The sequence below is a fragment of the Ursus maritimus genome, unplaced genomic scaffold (assembly GCF_017311325.1).
Source record: "Ursus maritimus isolate PB19 unplaced genomic scaffold, ASM1731132v1 scaffold_29, whole genome shotgun sequence".
NCBI classification, from domain to species: domain Eukaryota; kingdom Metazoa; phylum Chordata; class Mammalia; order Carnivora; family Ursidae; genus Ursus; species Ursus maritimus.
The window spans coordinates 23,134,094-23,158,680 of NW_024425452.1; the positions used below are offsets into that span (position 1 = coordinate 23,134,094).

At 38.1% G+C, this 24,587-nt stretch overlaps 1 protein-coding gene across 1 annotated transcript in view; it reads right to left on the bottom strand.

The window, feature by feature from the left end:
* Positions 1-24,587, bottom strand: part of COL9A1 (collagen type IX alpha 1 chain) — an 82,419-nt gene that overhangs the window by 26,749 nt on the left and 31,083 nt on the right. Inside the window, exons 14-28 of the mRNA XM_008684819.2 lie at positions 24,116-24,169; positions 22,781-22,834; positions 21,881-21,913; positions 21,081-21,137; positions 19,570-19,623; positions 15,361-15,414; positions 12,721-12,774; positions 9,748-9,801; positions 8,302-8,355; positions 8,107-8,160; positions 7,918-7,971; positions 7,455-7,508; positions 6,403-6,447; positions 5,254-5,307; positions 5,094-5,147 (exon numbers count right to left, since the gene is read on the bottom strand). Of these exons, the coding sequence (XP_008683041.1) occupies positions 5,094-5,147; positions 5,254-5,307; positions 6,403-6,447; positions 7,455-7,508; positions 7,918-7,971; positions 8,107-8,160; positions 8,302-8,355; positions 9,748-9,801; positions 12,721-12,774; positions 15,361-15,414; positions 19,570-19,623; positions 21,081-21,137; positions 21,881-21,913; positions 22,781-22,834; positions 24,116-24,169 (783 nt within the window). The remainder of the gene's footprint in view (positions 1-5,093; positions 5,148-5,253; positions 5,308-6,402; positions 6,448-7,454; positions 7,509-7,917; positions 7,972-8,106; positions 8,161-8,301; positions 8,356-9,747; positions 9,802-12,720; positions 12,775-15,360; positions 15,415-19,569; positions 19,624-21,080; positions 21,138-21,880; positions 21,914-22,780; positions 22,835-24,115; positions 24,170-24,587) is intronic.

Consider the following 24,587-nt stretch of genomic DNA (forward strand, 5'->3'; position numbering starts at 1 on the left):
CTTCAAATAAAAACCGTCCTGCAGAGCCTTGACTCGAGCTGTCGAGGCACTGGAGGGTGGAGAGGAGGCCGCGGGCACTGAGCCCCACTGCCAGGTCTGAAGCCTGGCTCCACCAACTCCAGCCCTGCAACTTCACCTCTCTGTGCCTCTGTTTCCTCACCTGGAGAGTGGGGATGAAAACAGTACTGATCTCATAGGGTTTTTGAAAGGATTGAATAGATACATAAAGCACTTAGAACAGTATCTGGCTCACAGTAAGCACTATGAAAGCCTTAGTTATTTTTATTCAAGGTTTTACCCAAGAACTATAGAAATCAATCAAAATTAAGTATTTTAATCTATTTAATTAAATGTTCTTTGCCTTTCAAATCTCCCAACTTTCTTTAAAAATACAAGTTGCTCTTGAAAAATAAAATAAGTCTCTAGTCATCATTTCTCCAGTTTCTGTCAAGACCACTAATCACCAAGAAGAAATCTTTTTTTTTTTTTTTTTTTTTTTTTTTTTTTTTAGAGAGGGAGGGTGGAGCGGCAGGGGGAGAAGGAGAGAGAGATTCGCAAGCAGGTTCCACACCCAGTGCGGAGCCTGATGTGGGGCTCAGTCTCACAGCCCTGAGATCATGACTTGACCCAAAATCAAGAGTCAGACCCTTAACCGACTGAGCCACCCAGGCACCCCAAAAGGCACCTTCTTTATAAACAAGTACTGAGAGCTATTTTGTAAAACTCATTTCAATAAATACAGACAAAATAATTCCACCTGGAGGTCTTCCTTTTAAAATGGAACTACTAGACTTTTAAAATATCACAGAAAAAAAATCTATTTCATTATACTTGTGTTGTCTTAAGTATTTTGCAAAAAAATAATTTTTTTTAGATTTTATCCCATTGTGCTCTAGATTGTGATAGTGGTTGTATTTGCCTGATTACCCAAAATGCTAACTAGCTGAAGAATGAACATTATTCTTAGTACCATGCTAATTTTAGAAATGAAAAATTATAAATCATTATACTTAGTCTGAATTATATACTTAAGTGCCTCTCTCTGGGAAGAAGGATGCTGATTAACCCAGAAGATCAATTATGATTTCTATAGATTGTTGCTTTTACAAACCCATCTTCATATTAACATTGGAAGATCATATTAGTCCTACTACAATGATAATTTTTAGGTTTGCCACAGATATTTTAAAAATCTATTCAATTTCACAGCATTGTATTTTTATCTGGTGTAGGCTTAAATATTCCCTCACACACAGAAGCAGATCACAGTCTATAACCATCAGAGCTGCTTCACGAATTATTGACAGGGATAACATTCCGTGGCTTGGGTGGCACAGGGATGCAGTTTCAGTCATTCAACAATGCGCCGTATGGGGACCTCTGTGCTCAGAGCTGTTGGTGATAGGGTGAGGGGGGACTTCAAGAGACAATGAGAGAGGCTTCTGTGCTCCAGGAGCGTATAATCTTCAGAAAACTGGAAGTAGATCAGCATGGTACTCATCCCAGTCAGAATCACAAGAGTAGAGCAAACACAAGTCACTCAGCAAAAGCCCTGGCAAGTTCTGGGAAGCCTGAAAGAGGGAAATGGACCAGGAGCCGTGGCATCCAAGGTGCCCACCATTCTCCTGCTGGAAACCAGGAGTCACCCAGATCCAGGTATAAGCCAGTAGAGTGTGAGCGAGAAAGCCAGAAGCACGATCCAAGTGGTAAAGATACGTGCTCATATGTAAGCACTGGAGGTGACCAAAAAAACTCCAACATATTTTGCTGGGGCACCAGCTAAAACTGTTATAACAATGGCTTGAAAGGAGAATACCACTCAATTTCAAAGACGTGCTCCAATTAGCCCTGGTCCATTAGTAGAACACATTAGAAATAGGTTTTCATTCCTTCTACTCAGCTTTTCGACTTGACATTTGCAAGAAAAACTGATAGAACTTGTGAGGAATCGTTGAAAATGTGTTAACTTATCTATGAAACTAAAGGTAATGATGTAAGATGAAAGAACAAATGTATCTTTCAGTCAGTAGATTTGGTGTTAAAACTCTGCTCCAGAACTATAATCCTTCCAACCTCTCATGACACTTTCCTATAGAATTTATAGTAGGTGAAAAGTCAATTATTACCAACATAAGCAGCATAGCAAGATTTATTATACCTCCAATTCAATTCATTCTTAGAAATATTTATTGAGCACCACCCTGCGACAGGCCCTGAGGGAAGGGATGTAGGGAATGCAAAGGCGGGTCAGAGGTGCCCCTGCTTCCCTGCAGTTTCCACAGCATGTGGCGGAGGGGCCCCGGGTTACAGGGTCCGGAATAAGGAGACAGCACTTCTGTCTGGGGGATAGAGCATGATCAGAGATGGTTTCACTGTCGAATTAACATTTCAATTCCATCTAAGAAGGTACAGGGGATGTTGAGTCAGAGAAACAGACAAGAAAGCCATCTGAGGGCAGAGTGTAACAAAAGAACACAGGTGGGCTGAGAAGTGCAGAGACTATTTGGAAATGAGCATGGAGTCCAGCTTGACTTGAACACAGGCTCTGAGCAAGGCAGAAGTGAGACATAAAACTACAGGATAAACAGTTTAAGATTTGGTACTTCCTTTTCTTGCCTGTTGAAATCCATTGAAGATCTTTAAATGGAGAAGAAGTGATGATGGAAGCTGTACTTCAAAAAGACCAATATGGCAGTGTGCGCAGACTGGGATCACTGCCATTCCCCAGGCCTTTGACATTGTGTCTGACACTCTTATTTGTCACCATGATTGGCGGAACCCTACTGGAGTTCTAGGGTGGAATCCCGGGGAACGAAGAACTATCCCAGCCAACATACCAGGAGTACCTTGTTGGGGAACACCAGTTGAGGGAAGGAAAGACACGCTGGAAAGGCAAATCGGGAGACACCTGATAATCTAAGCAGCAGCTAATGATCTGAGCTGGGTTGGTGGAGGTGGGCTTAGAAAAGAAGAGTCAAATACAAGAGACCTTAAAAAGGAGGAGGTAGAAAGCCCTTGGGTGGCTCAGTCAGTTGGGTGTCTGCTTTCAGCTTGAGTCATGATGCCGGACTCCCAGAATTGAGTCCCAAGTCAGGCTCCTGCTCAGTGGAGAGTTTGCTTCTCCCTCTGCCCTTCACCCCGCTTGTGCTCTCCCCCCCACCTCAAATAAATAAATAAAATCTTTAAAAAAAAAAAAAAAGGAGGTGGTAGATCAACAGGTCCTATTGGAGATAGGAAACATGATGGAAGAAGAACACCAAGGCTTTGAGCTGCAGTGATCGGAGCAATAAGAATCTGGAAATTTACAGAAACTCAAAAATCAAAACCAAAATCAGGCTCAAAGTTTGCATAGGCATAACAGATCTGCCTCCCCTCACATGAGAGAACTGAACACCCCCCACCCCATCTCCTTCTACAGTTCTTGCCTCTAGTTCTCCATATATCCCATGGCACGTAATCGATGATGGGCCAAGCCCTCTCTGCTGTGTCACTTCAGTGCATGGACCTGACATACAGCAGGTGCCCCTTCAACTTTACTGTTCTCTGCTCTATAAAATGAATATTAGACTTAATAGCCAACATTCCCAAAGTTCCAGTGCCCTCTCCCACACTGTTATGGTGTGGACCAGTCATGTAGCATCTTCATTGTTTTAGGAATATGATCTAGCTATAAACTCATTGCTTTGGCAGTCAATTTCTAAATATTTTAGAAGTTCACAGGCTTCAAGCAAGAGAAAAGAAAAGGATAACTGAGCAGTGAATGAGCAAGGACCATGATGAGGAGCAGTAGCTAGTTTCTCTGGCTGCAGAGAAACTTCTGGAAACCGTGTGATAGAGGTCAGTTGACAAACACCTGTGAGAAGTGGGAAAACTCCCCTCTCATGTCAAGACAGCTGGAATATTTCACTTCCTTGAAACATGAAAATCGTCATTCAACATGCTCATGAAAATACTTTTAAAAAAATAACAATATTTGGAAATGTTTCTGGGTTCTCACTTCGAGTTCTTTTTGTTACCCAGCAGATTTTTAAAACAAGAACTTAAACTGAAGGCCAGAGAAAATTTTTTAGAGTTAACATTAAGTGTATAGTGTTTAATTTCCTAATCAGTTTCTCTCTAAGGGTTAAAGTGTATCTAGTGAAACAATACACGTTGCTGTATTGGCTGCAAAATAGACACATTTATAAACTCACCCTAAAAGATGTCTAGCAATCTCTCAAAAGATTAAATATAGTTACCACATGACCCAGAAATTCCATTCCTAGGTGTTCTACTCAAGAGAAATAAAAACATGTGTCCACACGAAAACTTGTAGAAAAAATGTTCACAGCAGCATTATTCATAATGGCCCAAAACTGGAAATAACCCAAATGTCCATTAGTGGATGAAAGAATGAAGGGAAGGTGGTATACCTATATAATAGTGTTCATATTACTGAACATTAGTCAGCACTAAGAAGAAAGGAGTACTGATAGATGCTACAGCATAGGTAAGCCTTGAAACATGCTGAAGGGAGCCATTCACTGAAAACCCCCGTATTGTGTATTCCATGTATATGAAATTCTCAGAACAGGTAGATCTACCTGAAAGTGGATTAGTGGTTGCCTAGGGCGGAGAGGATTGGGGGCGGGGCAATGCTGAGTGACTGCAAGTGGACACAGAGTTTCTTTGCTGGGTGATTAAAAGGTTTTAAAATTAACCATGGCAATGGTTGCACAATTCTATAAATATGCTAAAAATCAATGACTCATATGCTTTAAATGGTTGAATTATATAGTATATGAATTATATCTCAGTAAAGTTGTTTTTTTAGCCACGCTAAAATATTTCCTTCAACATGAGATGAGAGTAAAAAAGGGTCCTCGTGCTTTTAAAAATACTTTAAAAATTTTTTTGAGTTTTATTTCCACTTTCTGAATTTAAACACGCAGATTGTATTCATGAATAGCATTCCCGTTTCACAGTCTTTCTCGACTAGCCCGCGCTCACACTGGAGAAGGCATTCACAGATAAATGAATAAATGATTGGAAGGTCACCCAGCAAAAACCCTGGGAAGGTACTTCAGAAGGTTCTACAGAAAAGGAGTACTCACAGGAAGCCCCCGGGGTCCTCGGGGTCCCACCTCTCCTGGCGGCCCCTGTTGGCCCTGTGATGAGGAAGGCAGGGAAAGAAAAAAGTTAACACTCCCTAACTCTTTGCTGAGTGATTGCAACTGGTAATAACATAAGGAAAGGTAACTCATGTCGTCTTACCGGTTTGCCTGAATTCCCCAGCTGACCAGGCTTCCCTGGAGCACCTGTGTTACCCTAAAGGTAAAAGGCGACATTCTAAGTAATTCAGACAGCAAGAAAGCAAAATCATCAACCTGTCCTACCCTGGCAGGGCCTTTCTTACACCTGAGTAGCATTAACTTCCCAATTTCACATGGAGAATTTGGGACGATATAGGATCTCTTTCTTGGCGGATACATTAAAGTTCTTTCGATTCAGGATACTATTCTGTTATTCCCAGAAGTATAGTAAAGGTATCAAAAAATGTTGCAAAATGAAGGTCAAATGTGAAAAAATGAAGGTCTTTACCCAGACAGGAATAGAAGATTTTTCTTTCTTCACAATATTAATTATATGTGTCTTTCCTTTACCATTTCTATCTCCCGTAAACTTCTTGGAGCCCTTTTACCTGACACTGACACTATTAAAATTAAAAAGAATCCTGTGAACATGAGGAATAGGAGGATGTGCTGTTGAGAGGACCCTGGCAGCAAGGTCCAGGGAACGCACACGTCTGGGGATCCATCGTCACCATCAATCTCTCGGTCAGCTCAGGAAGCGAGCATCTCTGCTGAAGATGCCATGGCCCCCAGTAACTGGAGAGCTGTAGCCGTACAACCTAGTAGTGATCAAATTCTACGTTACTCACATTTTATCTATTTTATTTAAAGTAAAGCTATATCTTATCCCTTCAAGTTTTCCTTCACCTATTGTTTTTACTTGCTGCAATGTCAGCCCTGGTTGATCAGTCTGAGAACAAAATGTCTAATATCTTTTTAGTTTAAACGATATCATGTTAGTAATATTCACTGCCATAATTTCTATAGCTTCACCATAATTTCCTTATTTTCAGTGGTAAAAAGCAATAACACTTTCTCTGTTTTATACTGGCAAAGGATGACACATCTAGGAAGAAAGTCTAATCAGCAACACTTTGTCAAAGTATTCTTTCTGTAGCTAAGAAAGAGATTAGCATTTGACGCTTCAAAAAAGACTTTTTAAAAATTTTTCCTTAGGGTCACATATAAAATAAAAGGCAGGTTGGAAATACTAAAAATGATAAATAAAACATGTTAATGAAAAAACAAAGACATAGGGAAAAGTACCAATTAAAAAGTTTTCATCTTTTACCTTTTCACCAGCAATACCCTTTGCACCAGGAACCCCAGGTACACCCTAAAAGAGGGCACACAGAACATCGGTTGAATCACCTCAGCGGAGAATCTGTGAGGTGCCGAGCCCACTGCACATCGCCGAGGGGCTCAGGGGATCATGACAACACCAAAGCTTTAGTGTGAGGGAGCGTCTTCCTGGTTCCCAAGTTCTGAACAACTCCAGAACTACCCACAGTTTAGAAGGAATTACTTTACTCTATCTGGCTTGTTAAGTCTGCACATCCTGAGGCAAATCCTACCTCTAAACTACAGTTATTTTTCAAGCATGAATTTCCAAATTATAGTCCAGTCAAGGGGAGCTCCTACCAGCATGACTCCATGTATAGAATATAGAAACAAAGACCGATTGAAACGCTAACCCTTAAGGAGACAAACAGAATGGCGGGAGAATGCTGGCTCGAACTAAAATTTGGTTCTATTGGGAGTCCTAATGTTCTCGGATTACTTTAAAATGTCAGATATCATAATAAATTGAGGCCAGTCCTCAAATTACCAAGTATCCCTTTATTACCTTGAAACATTTGTCTCCAAGAATACATCTGTATAACCCACATTAATCTCTAGCCACATCAATGCAGGGAAACACCAATTTGACTAATTCAAAATAGCATACAATCAAAAAAATGGTATCGGATACCTCACATCATTCCGTGAGCATACTCTCAAGCCTCTTATGACTCACTTCTGCTAACAAGAACTTCAGAACTGGTGAAAAGGAGGAGGGAGTATGTGCTCCAGGCCCACAGCTCAGAGTTAGTAAAAAGAGAAGACAGATTGAGTGAACTAAAGAGAGAAGAAGAATGCAAAATACAAATTAAAGCTTATATAGTTATTAGAGAAATAGTTCCTTCCTCAGGAAAAAAGTTTAAAACATCAAACTGTAAAAATGTAAAATTAAAGCATCATATATCTTCCCCGGAACTTATCAAATTATTTGTTTCTCCCTAAAATTCATATTTTCCAAATATGTAGCTAAACCAGTAAACATTTAAAGACCCAAATACTCACAGGTAAGCCCTGCAATCCTGCATCACCAGGAGGCCCAGGCTTCCCCGGTTCACCCTGAGAAAAGAAGTTTTTATTGCATCATTGAACCTGTGTTAACTGCTGTATGTCTTTCAAGAAAAGAAAGGACACAGGGCTTCTGCGTAGAAGGAGTCTCCCTACAGTTGACCTTACATGCACTTTTATAATATGATCCAGTTCGGGGGGGGGGGAGGGAACGGGGAGGATGGACTTAGGACATAAATTTAATCAAAATACACAATCTCTTTCAGCTGCTTTCATTGACACAGCAATTCTACTGAGTTCCTAAAACCAAGTAAACAAACATACTATTCTAATAGTATTTTTGAGTTGACACTTGATTAAAAAACTAAACGGAGGAAAAAAGTCCAAACCAGCTGAGTAAATCTCCCAGTAGTGTAGTAATGGAAATGCTGGGCTTCGTTGGCCAGGGCTACACAGCTACCTTTGTTCCTGGCATTCCAGGTATCCCGTCACGGCCATCCACACCTGGCAAGCCCTAAAGACACACAAAGAAACACACTGTGTCTTAGAAGCAGTCACATTGTTCTTCCCTTCATTATTTTCTAAAGTTCTATTACAAGTTAATAATCATTTGGAAAAACGTGGTGGGTGACTATGGCTCAGGACATACCGTGTCTCCTTTGGTCCCAGGGAGGCCAGGAATTCCTCTAGAACCTTGAGGCCCCTTGCAGGGCAGAAGGGAAGGGATAGACAAGACATGCTCATTTATTATGACACTTCAAACACATCAAAGAGATAAGCATAATCAGCAGAGGACACCAAAAAAGCAAAATGTTTGTAGTGATTAACACTAATTTGAACTCACTCTATCTCCCTTGGGACCTATTTCTCCTGGAGGTCCTCTCTGTCCTTGATCACCCTGTATGAAAATAGAATGTTGTTAATATAAGCAAAAGTTACTTCTTGATAGACGTTTGAAACTATAAAACACCATCCATATTACTTTATTACTGCTCTTTCACCCCATGCTTTGCTCTGTCATGGATGCCTAGCTCAAGAAATCTTTTTATAAAAATTACATTGTCTTAAAATTTATATTGCCATAGGGATCATAGAGACTTGCTTGGAATATTTTGATTCCATTTTAAATGTGTAAAGCTTCTGTGCTCTTTGGATGTATAAGTATAATAAAATTAAGATCCATACTGCAGGTAACCTTAACATCAGTAACTAGGTCTACATATTAGCTAAACTCATTGAGTACCATGGTGGATTGAGGTTTGGGTCAGTTGCCAATCTTTTCTCCATATTATTTCATTCTCCAGGCAATAATAATGGTTTCCGTCAAAATTATCTGGCTAATGTTGACTTATAGTACAGATAGTTATAGATGAGACGATGTGTCTTCCTAAAATATAGCTTTTGTTGAATTGCATAAGTACTCTAAAACCTCAAATGGTTTCCTATTGCTACTAGATCAGTTCAAATTGCTCACATTGGCATTAAATACCCTCCACAATGTGATCCGACTTTATCCACTCAATTTCATCTTCTCAACAGAAACTTTCCAAGCCAAGCAGTAACAATCCCTATGAGACAACACACCCCATCACCACCACCAATGCTCCTTCTCACCTGTGCTCTGCTGCCCTTCCCACCCAGAATGGCTTTCCAGATCAACCTGCCTCTAGGATCCTCTTCTTACATGCATTACCTCTACCACATACTCCAATGCTGGATCTTGTAATGCATAATGTAGTTACATTCTGTCTTTCCCACTGGGCCATGAAAATTCTATTTTTCTCATACCTTTTCTTTTTCTGTGATAAAGATGGTTATTAATGGGTGACTTTTTAATTTATTTCTAGAAAAGCTGTGAGGCAGCCTATAATAATGACACATGTACATATAGCAGTCAAAACATAGAATAATGAGATCGGAAATCATAGAAAAGGAAAAGGAGAGAATTACCCAAGAACCTGACATGAGACAGTTACTGTGGCTCTAAGCATCCTGTCAGCCAAAACGAAAGGGAAACCCAGCGAACATAAGAATTTAACAATTTGACTTCACCTTCACCTAACAAAAAACCCATATTGAGTCAAAAGAACTTTTCTCTTTATTCAAGGAAGTGATGCTTATCTTCATTAAAATTTGTTTAAATAAATATAAAAACTGCCCATTTTACCACTTGCATTATTCACATGTAAGAGACACTTGCACACACACATGTGCGTGCACATCAAATAATCTATCACTGATCATTGCTAAATAATCTATCACTGGGTCTTGTAAAAGGAAAACTACTTACAGGTGCACCAGGAAGACCCTGAGGCCCAGGTTCTCCATCTAAGCCCCGAGCACCCTGCAAAAAAAACAAGACAAAGAAATGAAATTGAGATCCGTCATTAAAGGGCACATCGGTCTTCCCATAGAACGTTAATAGCCAGATAAAAAGAAGGTTTTGTGTCTGTAATATATACTGTATTCATCAGTGAACCATTGGACACCTCAGATATGAAAACACTAGTTTACATCTCCTCATCCCACCAAGAGTACTGACAGCCAATCTTCGATACCACCCTGGATATTTTAAGTTAACACAGCAGCCATTCTTGATTGATGACATGAACTAAAAACACTGGTACCTATTTGGAGAAGTTGGCAAACCTATCGGAAGAGGTTTGGTAGTCACCTCCCAGGGCTCTCAGGATTCCTATGGCTATTCATTAATGGTGAAGACCAAGGAGCCACCCAAAGAATAGGATAGTTTCCATGGACCCTGCTGTTGCCACAGCTGTGGCTGGGATTTTGTGACACTGGATTTCCACCAAGATCCAGAATCAGAAGTCCAGTCATGTGATTTAGAAGAATGAATTGTAATAAGGATTTGAGTATCCCCCGTTCCATCCTACATAGACGTTCGGTTAGGTTTATATAAAATAATCCACCTATCTTCTAAACAACAGAGTCATCCTACCAAGGGATGGAAACTACAGAGCTTTATAAATACAATTATCTTGAAATCAATTGTGACTTGGTTATATTGTACATATCACCTCCTTATTTAATGGTAAGAATCAAAATGTGATTTTAAAACAAAATATGGGGGTTTTTCTTAGTGCTTTCTATGTACGCTGCATGATAAAATACAACCCTCTTCTTTAAGTCTTTTTCTCATCTGCTAAGTGGATGAGAAGGCAGAAGGGCAACTGAAGTCAACAGGCCATCTCCTAATGAATAGGGTTGAGATAAGGAGATGATAAAATAAATGGAAAACAGTCAAAAGAGTGCTGGATGGATGTCAGGCCAAGAAATCCAGGTGGACAGCATCTGTAGTAAGAATTAAGAATTAGAAAACCTTTAATAGGAGGTTCAGAAAAGGTAGAATCAAAGAAAGAACACAACTGAAGCAGAGGCACCACGGAGCCTTGAAATTCTTTGATCCCTAAAAACTAGAACAGAGCAGAAAGCATTTTACATTCACCAGGGAAGAAGAGGTTTGGAAGACCCGAAAAGGACCTTGACTTCATCCTTCACCCTGCGTTGTGAGCGCAGAGCCTGGCGCTCGCATTATAGAAATGGCTGTGATGCACTCCCTCTCTCTCTTACTGCTGTTCAGCAAGAGCTCAGACCCAAAATGCTGTTACTAGGCAACCACTTCAGGGGTCTGAGTTCATGAGAAGAGCTTGCTTTTTTTTTTTTTCCTTTTTTTTTTTTTTTGTTATTGAAAGCAATTTGACAGAACTCAAAGGAAATGAGAAATTTTGAAAAATGCCAAGTAAAAAAAATACCTCAAATAAAGAGCATATCAAAAACAGTAATTGGTTTCAAAGTGTGGGGTCACATATTTTAGATAATTTAAACTCAGAAAAAGCAAAGGCCCAGGTATCAGCAACTTCAAAATAAATGGGATTTATTATTTAATAACAGAAGAGATACATACAGAATGTTACTTAAGGTAACATGAATGTACAAATATGAAATATGTTTCTTTTCAAATACAGTGTTTTTAGAAAAGAAATATTCTAGAGGAAATGGCAGAGTACAACAGGCAGAATGAGGGACAAAGAGGCTGAAAAAAAATGAAGGAATTAGTCACAAAATAATTCCTTCAATTTCCAAAAATGTGCTTTTCTTTTAGAAAAATTTTATTTATTGAGCACCTACAATGTGCAAGTTATTCTGGCTTAGTTGTTAAGAAAAGTCTCTGTGCTTTGTGAAATGACACAAATTAGCCATAGAGGTTCTAAAGAGAAAGAGGCAAGGGTCAGAAGTGGTGGTAGGCAAAGTGGTTTTTTTGTTTTTCCTGGAATCTACAAATTGGCTTTCCTAATATACTAAGTGGTAATCATTTTCTTAAAACCTGATAGAGAAGCTAAAACAACCCTACACGCATGCACGCACACACACACACACACACACACACACACAGAGTGAGAAAAACATTTCTGAGCACATCAGGAATGTTCAGGTTTCCACTATTTTTGTTTATGATATTCACTCAGCCAAGCATTCCCCATCCTCCACCCTCCACCAGTGGGAACACGTCATCCTTCTAGGCCTGGCATCCTCCTAATGCCACCTCCTCCGTGAGACCTCCCAGTCCCCTGATCAAGAGGAGCCACTCCTTCGTCTTCACTCCCTTATGCCACTTGCCCTCAAATTTATGTGTCTCTCATTTACCTTGTAGTTAGCTATCTACTCATTGGTTTCTCCCAATAAATAACAAATTTGAAGTCCTTATTCCTCTTTGAATCTCCCCATCATCTCACAGTGCCTTGCTATGGAAATGGTAGGAGAATCTGGTTTTTGAGACTGGGCTAAGGACAGGTTGGTAAACTCTAGCCACAGGTGTATGATCCTTGTTGACGACAGAGCTCAGGGATCAGCCTGGAGGGAGAGCCACGCATGGCCCTAATGTCCTTGGGGATATCCTGCCTTCTCTTACCTCTCTCTTTCCATTCTCCCCTGTCTTTGCTTTGATTTCCAGGTATTGTGTCAGTACTATCAGTATTAACTACTGATAATGATAAAGAGAAAAAAATGTAACATCCCTGCTTATTTCTATCTACCTAAGATAATTTAAAATATATAATACACAAGTATCATACATACTACTCATTTCTGTCATCTATGTTTATAACAAATGTAAAAACCTTGCCAAACATCTACAAAGCAAATAAGTTTTAAAAAATGATGTTGCTGAAAATAACAAGATACTTTTAAATGGCCAAAATTTTAAATATTTATACATTTTGATATCATATCATCATCATCTTACTTTTTCCCCTTTGGCCCCAACTATGCCAGTGATGCCTCGTAATCCTTGAGCTCCCTGGAAATATAAAAAAGAACAGTGAATTGTTTTAGTTGAAGCACACACTTGTTTATCTCATCACAAAAGTTGCTCCAGAAAGATGTTAACATAACGAAAGGTAACATTAAGAAATAGTGACATTATGTAAACAAATGTTTCTAGTTTAGAAAGAAAAATCCAAGGAGAATTCTTCTGATGGTAAACATTCTTCTAAAACTCTGAAGATGTACATAAACCTGGAGCTGGAGCAATTACTGATGACAAAAAAGTAAACATCATTAGCATAAGAGAACTACAATCATGTATCTTGACGTACTTTTTACTAGGGTACAGAATACACTGCCATTTCTACTGCCTTCATGATTCGTAACTTGGTTACATGTAAGATGGTTGGGATTTTAAACTTTGGAATGAGTTTTCCCCACCAATGTATGCCTTCAGAGGCCATTCGGTTTCCAGGCTAGTCCACAAAAGCTTATGTAAATGGAGCTGAAGTCTCGACTAACCACCAGGAGTCACTATTCATTACACCATCTCTGACAGAGGCATTCTGAGTTCCCTCCTGGGGCANCAGGAATCCATCTCACCCCACCTCAGGCATCGGAGTGGGTAAGCCTAAAAATAAGGATGTGAGTGTGATTTCTAGACTCTTCTTCAATACTGAAATGTCACCATTCTCAATTCTCTGGCCCCACAGCAGCAGGGCTCCAGGGGTGGATCCTGTAAGGGGTGAGCCTGGGTGCTCTTGTGGGAGCAGCGGCAGGGGGATGCTCCTTCAGGAAGGTGGAGCAGCCGCTTCTGAGCAATTTGCTAACTGTCCACTGTGACTGGCTTAGGATACAGTAGCTCTAGGCCAACCATTCTCTTGTGTTCTCACTTGGAGAAAATGGGGCAATTCTCTGGCCAACCCTGCCTGCCTCCAGATAAGTCCAAATTCTGAGTAGATCAGTTAGGAATGACCTAAATGTGTAAGATGATCCAGCTTAGGTTAACCACTTGGGATATAAAATGAGATGTGGCCATATCAGACTGAAACTGCTCTTCCTGAAGATAATTCTACAAAAGGAATTCCAAAAATATTTGAGCCAATGGCAGTGACGTGAGAATGCCATGTATTATCTCTTAAGGTGCCTACTTTGAAGGACAGAGCTTGTGTATAAATGTTCCCAAAAGCATATTTAAAAAAAAAAAATCTGTGCATTACTTTATAGATGCACGTTTAAAAAGTGAACATTTGGGAAGTTTATAGAAACATTTTGGCAAGCCTACAGCCAAACACCAGAAGGTCAGCAAGCACTAACAACAGCCCCCAATGGACCACTTGAGCCCTGCCGAACCCAACAGATATCCTTAATCCATGAAAACATTTTTAAATACTGCTTGCAAAATTCTGTTCTGAGGATGTGGGGGGGGGGGTGGCTTTAAAAATAACTTTAAATCCCCACTAAATTTTCATCAGGAAAGAAAGAAAGAAAGAAAGAAAGAAAGAAAGAAAGAAAGAAAGAAAGAAAGAAAGAAAGAAAGAAGAAAGAAAGAAAAAAAGAAAAGAAAGAAAGAAAGAGAAAGAAAAGAAAGAAACCATCCATATGTCTCTTATGCTATTTTTATCTCCCTCCTATGAAATAGAGTCCATCTCCTTATTGTCTCCTTTCAAGGGCTCAGGGAAGACAAGCTTCTGAAATTTCTTTTAAGTTCTCATGTGGCTTAAAAGCAGAAGCCATTTCTGACAAATGCTCAGACTCATTTCCTTTAGCTGGAATTTCCTTAAGCTCTGGGGTAAGTACTAATCTACACAGCTCCCTGAACTCTTTCATAAAAGGCCAGTTGTTTGGGGGAAGAACAGAGCAGGGCAAGGAAGGGTGGCCTCATGTTTGTCCTCCCTAAGCTGAGAATAGGACCTGAACGTGTCCTTTACATGGTAAAGACCTTGGCTAGCTGCAATGTTCAGTGAATATTCAGAAATTATTATTTCCATAATTGTTAACTACTCATCTTGATAAGAAAAAAAGTGTGACAATTCTACTTTCGTATACAAAAGTAATGTAAATTTTGATGTAGCAAACACTTTAAAGTGAAGTATGCCAATGCCCCAAATTACCTCATGGTGCATATAATTGCAGCAATCTGCCAAAGCACAGGGGACAAACTTTTTATTAAAAGGCATGATTACAAGCAATTAAGAATGGTCTACTTATAAAGATTACATGCTGGCATAAGGTGTATTCAATCCAGTGGATGATGCACGTGCTGCATATTCAGGGTACGTGAAATTTTCTATGTCGTGTGAAAGTGCCATAGAATATAAAAGATATGTATCAACCTCTTGTGTTCAGTATTTGCTTTCAGATTGCCTAGCCCTGAAATCTAGTAAATGAATGTATGTAATTACAGGTCAAAATTTTTCTGTTAAAATGGTGCTTGAATATACAACGGGGATCCCTTCCTATTTTGAAAAAATGGTAATCTCCCAATGCTGGCTTGGTGGGAAAATATGTTAATGTAATACTGTTAATCCAAATGCTAAACAGGAAATATTCCAAAAGTCATGAAAAAAAGAATATTTGCATAGCCTAGTTAAATTTTTTTTTTTTTTAAATACCTTACCGGAGGTCCTTGAGCTCCAACTTCTCCCAGTTCCCCCTGGTCACCTTCTTCACCCTAATAAACAACAGAAAAGCACACCAAATGTTATCCCAGCAAATGAGCATAGATAGATAACTCAGCACATTTGAAATTCACTTGGCATCCCCTGAGTTGTGTTACTATACTTTCTTAAATTAGTTTATATGAGTAATCCATATTATTTGTAGGACATTCAGAAAATACAGAGAAATATGCAAAAAAAGTCACCCAAAGCCCATATTTCAACTATAAATATCAGTAACATCTTAGATGCTTCTCTATAGAGGGGTCATGGGGGAGGAAAGGACAAAGAGAGAACATATATACATTCACAACCCCAGTGTGTGTGTGTGTGTGTGTGTGTGTGTGTGTGTGTGTGTGTGTCGGGGGGTATTATTAGGAAAATATGATCATGCTATGCAAACTTTTCCATCCACTACAATATTATTTATTTGTGATTTTCACTTTTAACTTTTCTTATTATAATTTTTCCACCATATACAATTTTTAAAAAGTATTTAAATCAGTCTTTCTTTTCGTGGCTTATTCCTTTGACGTCACCCACAGAAAAGCTTCCTCCACCCCCAAAATACATAAATCTTCATCTGTATTTTTCTTCTATAATTTTATAGTTTAATTTTTTACATAAAAATCTTTAATTGATTTTAATGTAAGATATAAAGTAGAAATCTATCATTTTTGGATGTGGTTGGGGGGATGGGGTAACTGGATGATGGGCATAAAGAAGGGCATGTGATGTGAGGGGCACTGGGTGTTATATGCAACTGATGATTTATTAAACTCTACATCTGAAACAAATGATGTACTACCTGTTGGCTAATTGAATTTAAATTCAAGGAAAGAAATCTATCATTTCTTTTTTCCTGGTAATTGGTCACCTTCTCTAATATCATTTGTTGAATACTAGATTCTCTCCACACAGGCTGGAAAATTCTTCTTTAACATATAGCAAATTGTGAAGTATACTTGTTTCTAGGTTTCTGACTCTGCTCTTCTCATCTGTTGTATGAATTTGCCAATACCACATTTTTATTATTGAAATGTTATAATACATTTTCATCTCAGATAGAGAGAATTCCTTTACCTTTGTTTTTCCTTTATGGTTACTCTTATCTTTCTGTTTTTCGTAAATGTTTACTCTTCCAGATGAACTTTAGAATTATTTGGAAGATCTTCATAAAAATACTACTTGCTTTATATTAGGACTGCACTAAATTAAAAGATTAATATGGAGAGAATTAGAATCTTTACAATACTGAGTCTATCTGGGAACTCAGTGTATCTCCCTATTTAATCAAATCTTTTTCTTTCCTTCAATAAAGCTTTGTTCTTTTCCTCATATTAGTCTTGAATATTTAAGTTTGTTCTGAAGTATCTTGACTATTTGGTAGAGATTGCCAATAGAATCTTCTTCCATTTTGTTTTCTAACTAATTATTATTTGACTTTTTGATATTAATTTTATAACCTCCGATATACTTTAAAGTGTTAGTATATTCTGAAAAGAAATCCAACTGCTGTTTCTTACAGAAAGATTACTTGACTGACTCCGAAAAAAAGTTATTATTCCCTCTGATGAGGTTTTTTTTATATATATAAAAATATAGTGCCCTACATTTCCTGTGGTAATGGATATCTTAAATTGTAAAATTAATCATGAGAAAAATTCTTCATTTTTAATATTATGTGCATAATATTAGATAAAAATCTATTTCTGTTGTTTCTTTATTACATATTTCAATTCACCCATGTTCTTGCTCTACAGACTATAATGTATAGATACTGTCTCACAGACACAGACACAGACACACACACACACACAGAAATACAGAAAACTGAATAGCAATATTAATATAGAACCTTTGCGCATATATGTAAAGAACTAGGTTATGCCTAAATCATTTATACTTGATTTTTGAATCAATTGTGAGAGTATTACATAGTGGTTTCAGTCTCATAATTTTATTCAGATTATATTCCATAAGAATACCTGATTGACAGTGAGGAAAGGCAGTCCCAACTGGAAAGCCAGTGAATTAGCTATTATTTCAAGGAATGGATAATCAACACATGTGTGTAACTAAATGCTACCTGTATGTACCTGCCCAAATATCAAAACAACAGTGATTGATACGTGCACAGTAAGTTTTCATTAGCAAGGTTTGGGGTATTTTCCTACAGAGTCTAGGATAAACCCTAGAGTAATATAGTTGATGCAGATATTTCACCAGCAGATGAATAGCGCACAACTAATCAATAACTACAACATAATGACAAATTTAGGAACAGCAATTCATTATCATTTTACTGAAAGATTTTTGACTATTCATTCCTATATCCATCGACAAATTTTAAAATTTTCATTAACTAATTTGTAGAGTAAATTCAAGGCAGAATTATGAATCCACTTTCAGGTTACAGTTCAGTGCATCTATTACCCTTTTAAGGTTCATTCTTCAATGAGCTATTGTCATCTTATCTTCCCACGTAAATTTTCAAAGACACCACTGAAAGGTGTAAGTGACACAACATGTGAAATAAATTAAAGGAGTTTTCAGCAATGACCAATAAAATTTTGGTCAATTACCTCACACACCAAAACAATTTTCAGGTTCTTCACTGAAAATGAAACCAAATTTGAGAGTCTGGATAACTAACGTATGTATAGGTATCAATAGTACTGATTTCTTGGGGAGAGGGGTAAATACTCTAATTGATAGTTCCATCCCCAAATGGGCTTGTAAAAGTTCCCCCAAAGAAAAAGTTCACTAAAAGAAGGAGGAAGGGAGCATGGCATCAAAAATGACAGAAGTCTACCATATCTACTTGACTACATGCATTACCTCATGAATATCTTTTGATGTAATGTAATATTCTCACACACCTTTTTCTGTGGTTAGATAATATTCTATTATATGGCTATGTCATACTTAATTTAGCCAGTCTCCTGTGGTTGGACATATTTTTTTTTCACTTCTGTGCCCCTTGCACTTAGAATAAACACTGGCACACAGCAGGTACTCAATAAATATTTGTTGAATTTTTTTCAATTGCGAATTTCAAGATTTAATGGAGGAATGAGCATGCAGAAAAATTTCTGAAGTACTCAACTTTTTTCTACTTTCTCCAATTCGACATTAAGAACCCCGCTGTTATATTCCAGATAAATAAAATGCCTTAATTACTCAGGGCCCAAGTAATAAAAGACTAGAAATAAATGTCCAAACTGTAATAGGGTAGAGAAAATTGGCTTACTTACCCTGATTATCTGAGATTGTTCAACAGACTGATTTTAGCTAGAGTTCAAGGATATTAATGCCTGACAATACAATAAATTGCCTCTCACCGATTTTTAACTTCCAAAGAAAAACTCTAATTTTCTGCCTCCACCCAGTAACGGTATACAAAGACATAGTCAACGACGTCTAGGAAACCCACATTAATAAGAACAGTTTGACTTTGTAAAATACCACAGAATTCATGGGGACAAAACTTCTGTTATGCAGGAAGTAAAATTCTTAGACACTTAAAGGCAATTTACACTAGTGGATTTAAAAAAAAAGCAAGTAAGTCATCTTACTTTAAATTTCTGCCTTGGTTTTTCTGCAAGGCATGCCAGTCCCAATGCAAGTTGTGCTGTGGATTTCATGTTTCTATCTAGACAATAACGTAAGTCTATCACTCACTTCCAGATTACTCAAAATCTAAATTCTATTGAAACGGAGTCAGAAACAGACAAATTATTTCAGAACTTAAGATGAAAAGCTATCAGCTATCAACCTCCTTTTTGCCAGTGTCAGCAACACTTGTCATAAAATTTTACATGTGTCATAAAATTTTGTTTAGCAGAGTGGAAAAACTAGCTGAATAGTGTTTGACTATCAAAAGCATCAAGAAAAAAAAGCTGAGTGTGATTGATTTCAAAAGAAAAGCAAGGGGTAGCAACACAGGAAAGAATGAAACGTATGGTGTATTATTGTTTTTTATAACTGAATAACATGAGAATATTATGCGTAGTCAGAATATTGATGCATCTACTGAAAACCTGTCAATCACCATTTGAAAAGGAAGGATAAAATATCATGCTTTCTTATTCCTTATAATTCCTTGTAATAAAAGTAATCACTACCTCCTAATCACAATTTACCCACTCTCTACTCATTTTCCTTACCTTGTGACCCTGTCTTCCGGGTTCACCAATTTCTCCTTTAGCCCCTTTATGACCCTAAAAATGCAAAATGTATAATTAACAAATACATAAACAAATTAAAAAATAATTCTATTTGGTTTGTCACAGAAAGTGGTCAGAAGGTTCATAAAGTGATCTTGCTTCCCTAAATCTGTCAGTGTGCTACACAGGAAAAGGTTATGTCACAAGGAAAATGACTGCCTTCAACGACCTTAATACCGCCATATGTATTACATGACTAGTATATATGATAAATATTAGCTCTAGGTAATAGAAAAACACTGTTCTAGAATAACAAGGGGTGATTACCTGGTTCAGCAACATGATTTATTACCAGCTGATCCCTAGATCCCTCTATCCCAAACTTCCTCTCACAGTTGGGTTCAGAGCAGTAAGTCTTCTCCAGCATCAGTAAGTTTTTTCTCAAAGGTGACAGTCCCGACTGAGCTCAGCTGGCTATCCCCTGCTCTCTCGACGCTGCTCTGAAAACCCTTCTGCCTCCTCTATACCTACCTTCTTCCTGGAGGTGGAAGAAGGGCTGATATAAGAAGGGGAGCTCCCAAGACGCACAACTCCCACCTCTTCTTGTACACAATTGTAAATGCAAAGGGAAAGCCATAAAGGGCAGTCCGGGAAAGCTGCACAGCATGAGAAGAAAATCCCTATCTCTTCTTGTCAGGCCACCTGTCCTAAGCATATGTGTGCTTTGGGTGGTAACATGAGGCAAATGGGAAATGAACATTCCAAAATTAAGTCTATCAGAGCTTTCACCCTCGGAGACTTTCTTGTTCTGAGTGTAAGTCTCGGTGAAAAATAAGGCACCAATCCAGGACCAGATCTTCTGCAGTTGTGCGAATCCACCAAAACTAACCTTAGAGAAAACCATAATTGGAAAACCAGTGCCCTGGGGCCTTTCAGATCATAGCATAACTCCTCTGGTCTGGAATTTTCAAAATCACTCCAGACTCATAGACTAGAGAGAAAAAGCCACTTAACCCCAACGATTGGTATTTTTTTATGGGAAATTTTAAAGTAATTATGATATAGAGTGAGAGAAAAACATTTTGGGGAAGTCTCTTTTCCTGCCTATTTTGCACTGTTTTCCCAATTTCTTAACTAAAATAGTTTCAGATACATTATGTGTGCAATTACTCCCCAGTCTTCCTCCATAGGAAACAAACTTCGGAACCTTAATTTGGTGTTATAGCATCTCTCAAGCCAGTACAGATTATTGGTATTTCCTCCCTGAACAATGGAAGCACTGTGTAATCAAACATCCATGTCTCCATGTACCTGCCAGGGGAAGCAGCTGTTGTTTCTAGGACTGAAGAAGGACCACAGACTAAGCCAAAGAATAAGCAAACACAGACTTGCCTAATCCATCAAAATGGGGTCTTGCACACCAGAAAGGCCAATGCTTACAGGAAAGGATCTATTTTATTTTTCCGAAGGATAATACTCTTGAATATAAAATCCCCAAATTATTCTCTTACCCTCATGCCTGGTAAGCCTGGATATCCTGAGCGGCCTGGTGGACAGGAATTGGGACACTGCCAGAGACAGAGAGAGAGAGAGAGAGAGGTAGAGAGAGCATAAATTAGAGCCTCCCTTTATGACAAAATGGTATATTTTAGGGATTGCAGCTTCAGAATCCCAGTATAATTATATATTCATTAAATAAGTCTGAATACCCCTTTTTTTCAATATTTCATTTTTAAACTCAGAAATATTCCTAGCTTACAGGAAAGTACAGAGAATAGAACATGCTTCCCCCACGTGTTCACCATCCAGATTTAATAAATGTTAATATTTTCCATACTTATTTCAGATTTATTAAAGAAATAAAATGTTTCCAGACCTAGTGTACTACAACCTGATCCTTTTCCCCTCCTCCTCCACCAGAATAGCTCTATCCTGAGGTCCACAAAACCTTGTCAAATTGGCCAAAATTGCATTTAGCACAGTTTACGAACATCATTTGAATATTAGTCTGTAAGTAAAACAAGTCTCAGAGGGAGTTGTTTGACTTCTAGCTTCTGAAATGGGGGTGCTCTGGTGAAAATGATGCGTTACTCATAAAGTAACAAGGCTATGGAAAAACAGAAGCATTTCCATAATGAAAACCACTTACAGTCTGAGTGTATACAAACTAGTGCTATGGATTGCTCTGCTATCCGTGTAAAGTAAAACACAGAAATACAACATAGTCCAGCAAGAAATTTTAAAGAGACCTCATCTGAAGATTACATGGTCTTTGACTTAACTGTATTTCATTCAAAGGTAAACACCTTACCAATGGATCGCCTTCATGAAAGCCAATTGCTCCCTAAAGTAAACAAAATATTAAAGTTAAGAATATTGTTAACTACCCTATTCAAACCTACTAATAATAGGAAGTCCATTGGATAAGAATATAATAAGTATATTTGTTCAATAGAATATAAGGAAGAAATAGCAACCTATAGTATGCTAATATTCTAAAAACTTTGACTCATGGGCATATTCCTTCTAGAGACCCCTCTTTCAGGGAACTGAAATGAGAGACAGAATAGATAATGTGGGGAACTCTGGATCATACATTTAAAATATGAATTATCAGGGCACCTGGGTGGCTCAGTCAGTTGAGCATCTGACTCTTGATTTCAGCTTAGGTTGGGATCTCAGGATCATGAGATGAGCCCCACCTTGGGCCCCGCTCAGCAAGTAGTCTCCTTGAGGATTCCTCTCCCCCCCCCGCCCTTCCCCCAACTCACATGCTTTCTCTTTCTCTCTCTCTCTCTCAAATAAATACATCTTTTAAAAAACTGAAAAGAAATAAAATATGAACTCTCTCCTACTTAAACTCCTATTTTTTAAATTGCTTACTATGTAAATCCTTTGTAAAAATTAGTTCACTTGAAAATGTCCGTTTTATACATCCAAGTTTTAAGCATTTGAGAAATCACAAATGTCAAAGGAATTCAAATATAAGAGTAAGCCATTCCCTGAGAAAACCACCTTTTAAATTATTGTTATTCTTCTACTTTTCTGGCCTAAAAAGACCCATGCTCTGAATGAGTGAAAAAATTGATAGCCATTTTGGAATTTTAGAATGACTAGATTAACAAGTACTTCCATTTTTGGTTTTTAGGTTTCTTTAATCCTAAAGAATCTGTTTCTTAGATACAGAAAAATTGAAGCGCAAATAACTTACACTGGGTCCCGGAGGGCCAGGGGGGCCAGGTGGTCCTCTTCTCCCAGGGTCACCCTAAGTTATTTGAAAATTGTGACACGGTGGTTATACACATGTCAAAACACAGTGCATAAAACTGGTGAGGCATGAGAGAATATTACTAGAAACCCCCACAGAGCTCAGCCATGCATAGACCTGCCACGAAAATCGATGGGTGTCCCATAATCCAATTAGCGCCACATAACTAGAAGAATAAAGGAGCTCCGGTCTCACCAAAGTAATAAAACAAGGCAGATGGGATTTGGGGGAAAAAACAAAGCCAGTGCTTCTCTATAGAATGATCACTTTTTTCTGGAAACACTACATATTTTTTTAGTTGATTTACACAGGAACTAGAACAGCCAATACTGCTAGTGCCATCCAGATAATGGTAGCCAAAGACAGCTTGCACCTGGCCTGCAGCTATGGAATGGAAGGTTAATCTCTGCAATGCCAGACTCTCCCTGGTACTGTTGACCCACAAGCTATTACTTGGCTTGTCACCGTACTCTCTTGCAAATGAGACAGAAGATCAAAGATGGCTAAATTCGAATGAAAATGGGTTTCAATTTGTCTTAACATCCAGAGTTCACTCCTTGCATACCTTTTCCTTCTTAATACTCTAGCATAAGAAGTCAAAAGCATCTTACAATTAATTTAACCTCACAACCATTTCATATTTATTCATCTCTCCAGTGAATAATTTAATCAAATAGTAAGACATATAGAGAAGCAAGAATAAGTATATAACACATGGCTTCTATTCTCAATGCGTTTACAATTATCTATCCTCCACATAATGTCACTACTTCTCAACCTTTTTGAAATATTTATTGGATAGTAACATCAAGAACTTATTACCAGCAATTTCTCCTATGGAGTTCAGCTCTTTATTGCCTAATGTTAAGTTCTGTTGGTTCAATTATAATTTAATGATCCTAACATAAATATACTTGGCAATAATTCTCGGCTATTCACTTTTCATTTCATGCAGTGTGCCTAATACAAAAAGACATTGGACCTTAATTCTGGCTGAGAGTCTGTTAGATGGAGGTGACACCCTTTTGACTGATCACTAATCCTGGAAGTTGGGAAGAAAAGTTTAGCTGATAACTTTGGGAAAAAAATTAAAATCACTCTACAAAAATGAGGTAGCATTATTATCCCTGGTTCCCATCAGTGTTATGAACTGGAATGAAATTCATCTGCCATTTTTTGGATTTCCAGGGGAAAGCATACATTAGCGCAATTTGTCTTCCTGAGTAATGTCTTCTACTAAATCAGCAAATGTCTATCAAAACGCACTGTGGTACTCACAATTGGTCCAACACGGCCAAGCTCTCCAGGGAGTCCTGCTGCCCCAGGGGGACCCTGTATGTATATATGCAATGGAATATTACTCAGCCATAAAAAAGAATGGGATCTTGCCATTTGCAACAATACAGATGGACCTAGAGGGTATTACGCTAAGTGAAATAAGCCAGACAGAAAAAAACAAATACCATATGATTTCATTTATTTGTGGAATCTAAAAAACAAAGCAAGCAAGCAAACAAACAACAAAGAACCAAATTCTTAAATACAGAGAACAAACTGGTGGTTGTCAGGGGGGTTGGGTGGGGGTAAAAGGTATAAACTTCTAGTGATAAAATAAATAAATCACAGAGATGAAAAGTATAGCATAGAGAACATAGTCAATAAGATGGTAATAACACTGTTTGGTGACAAATGATGACCACACTTATTGTGGTGAGTACTGAGTAATGTATAGAATTGTTGAGTCACTATA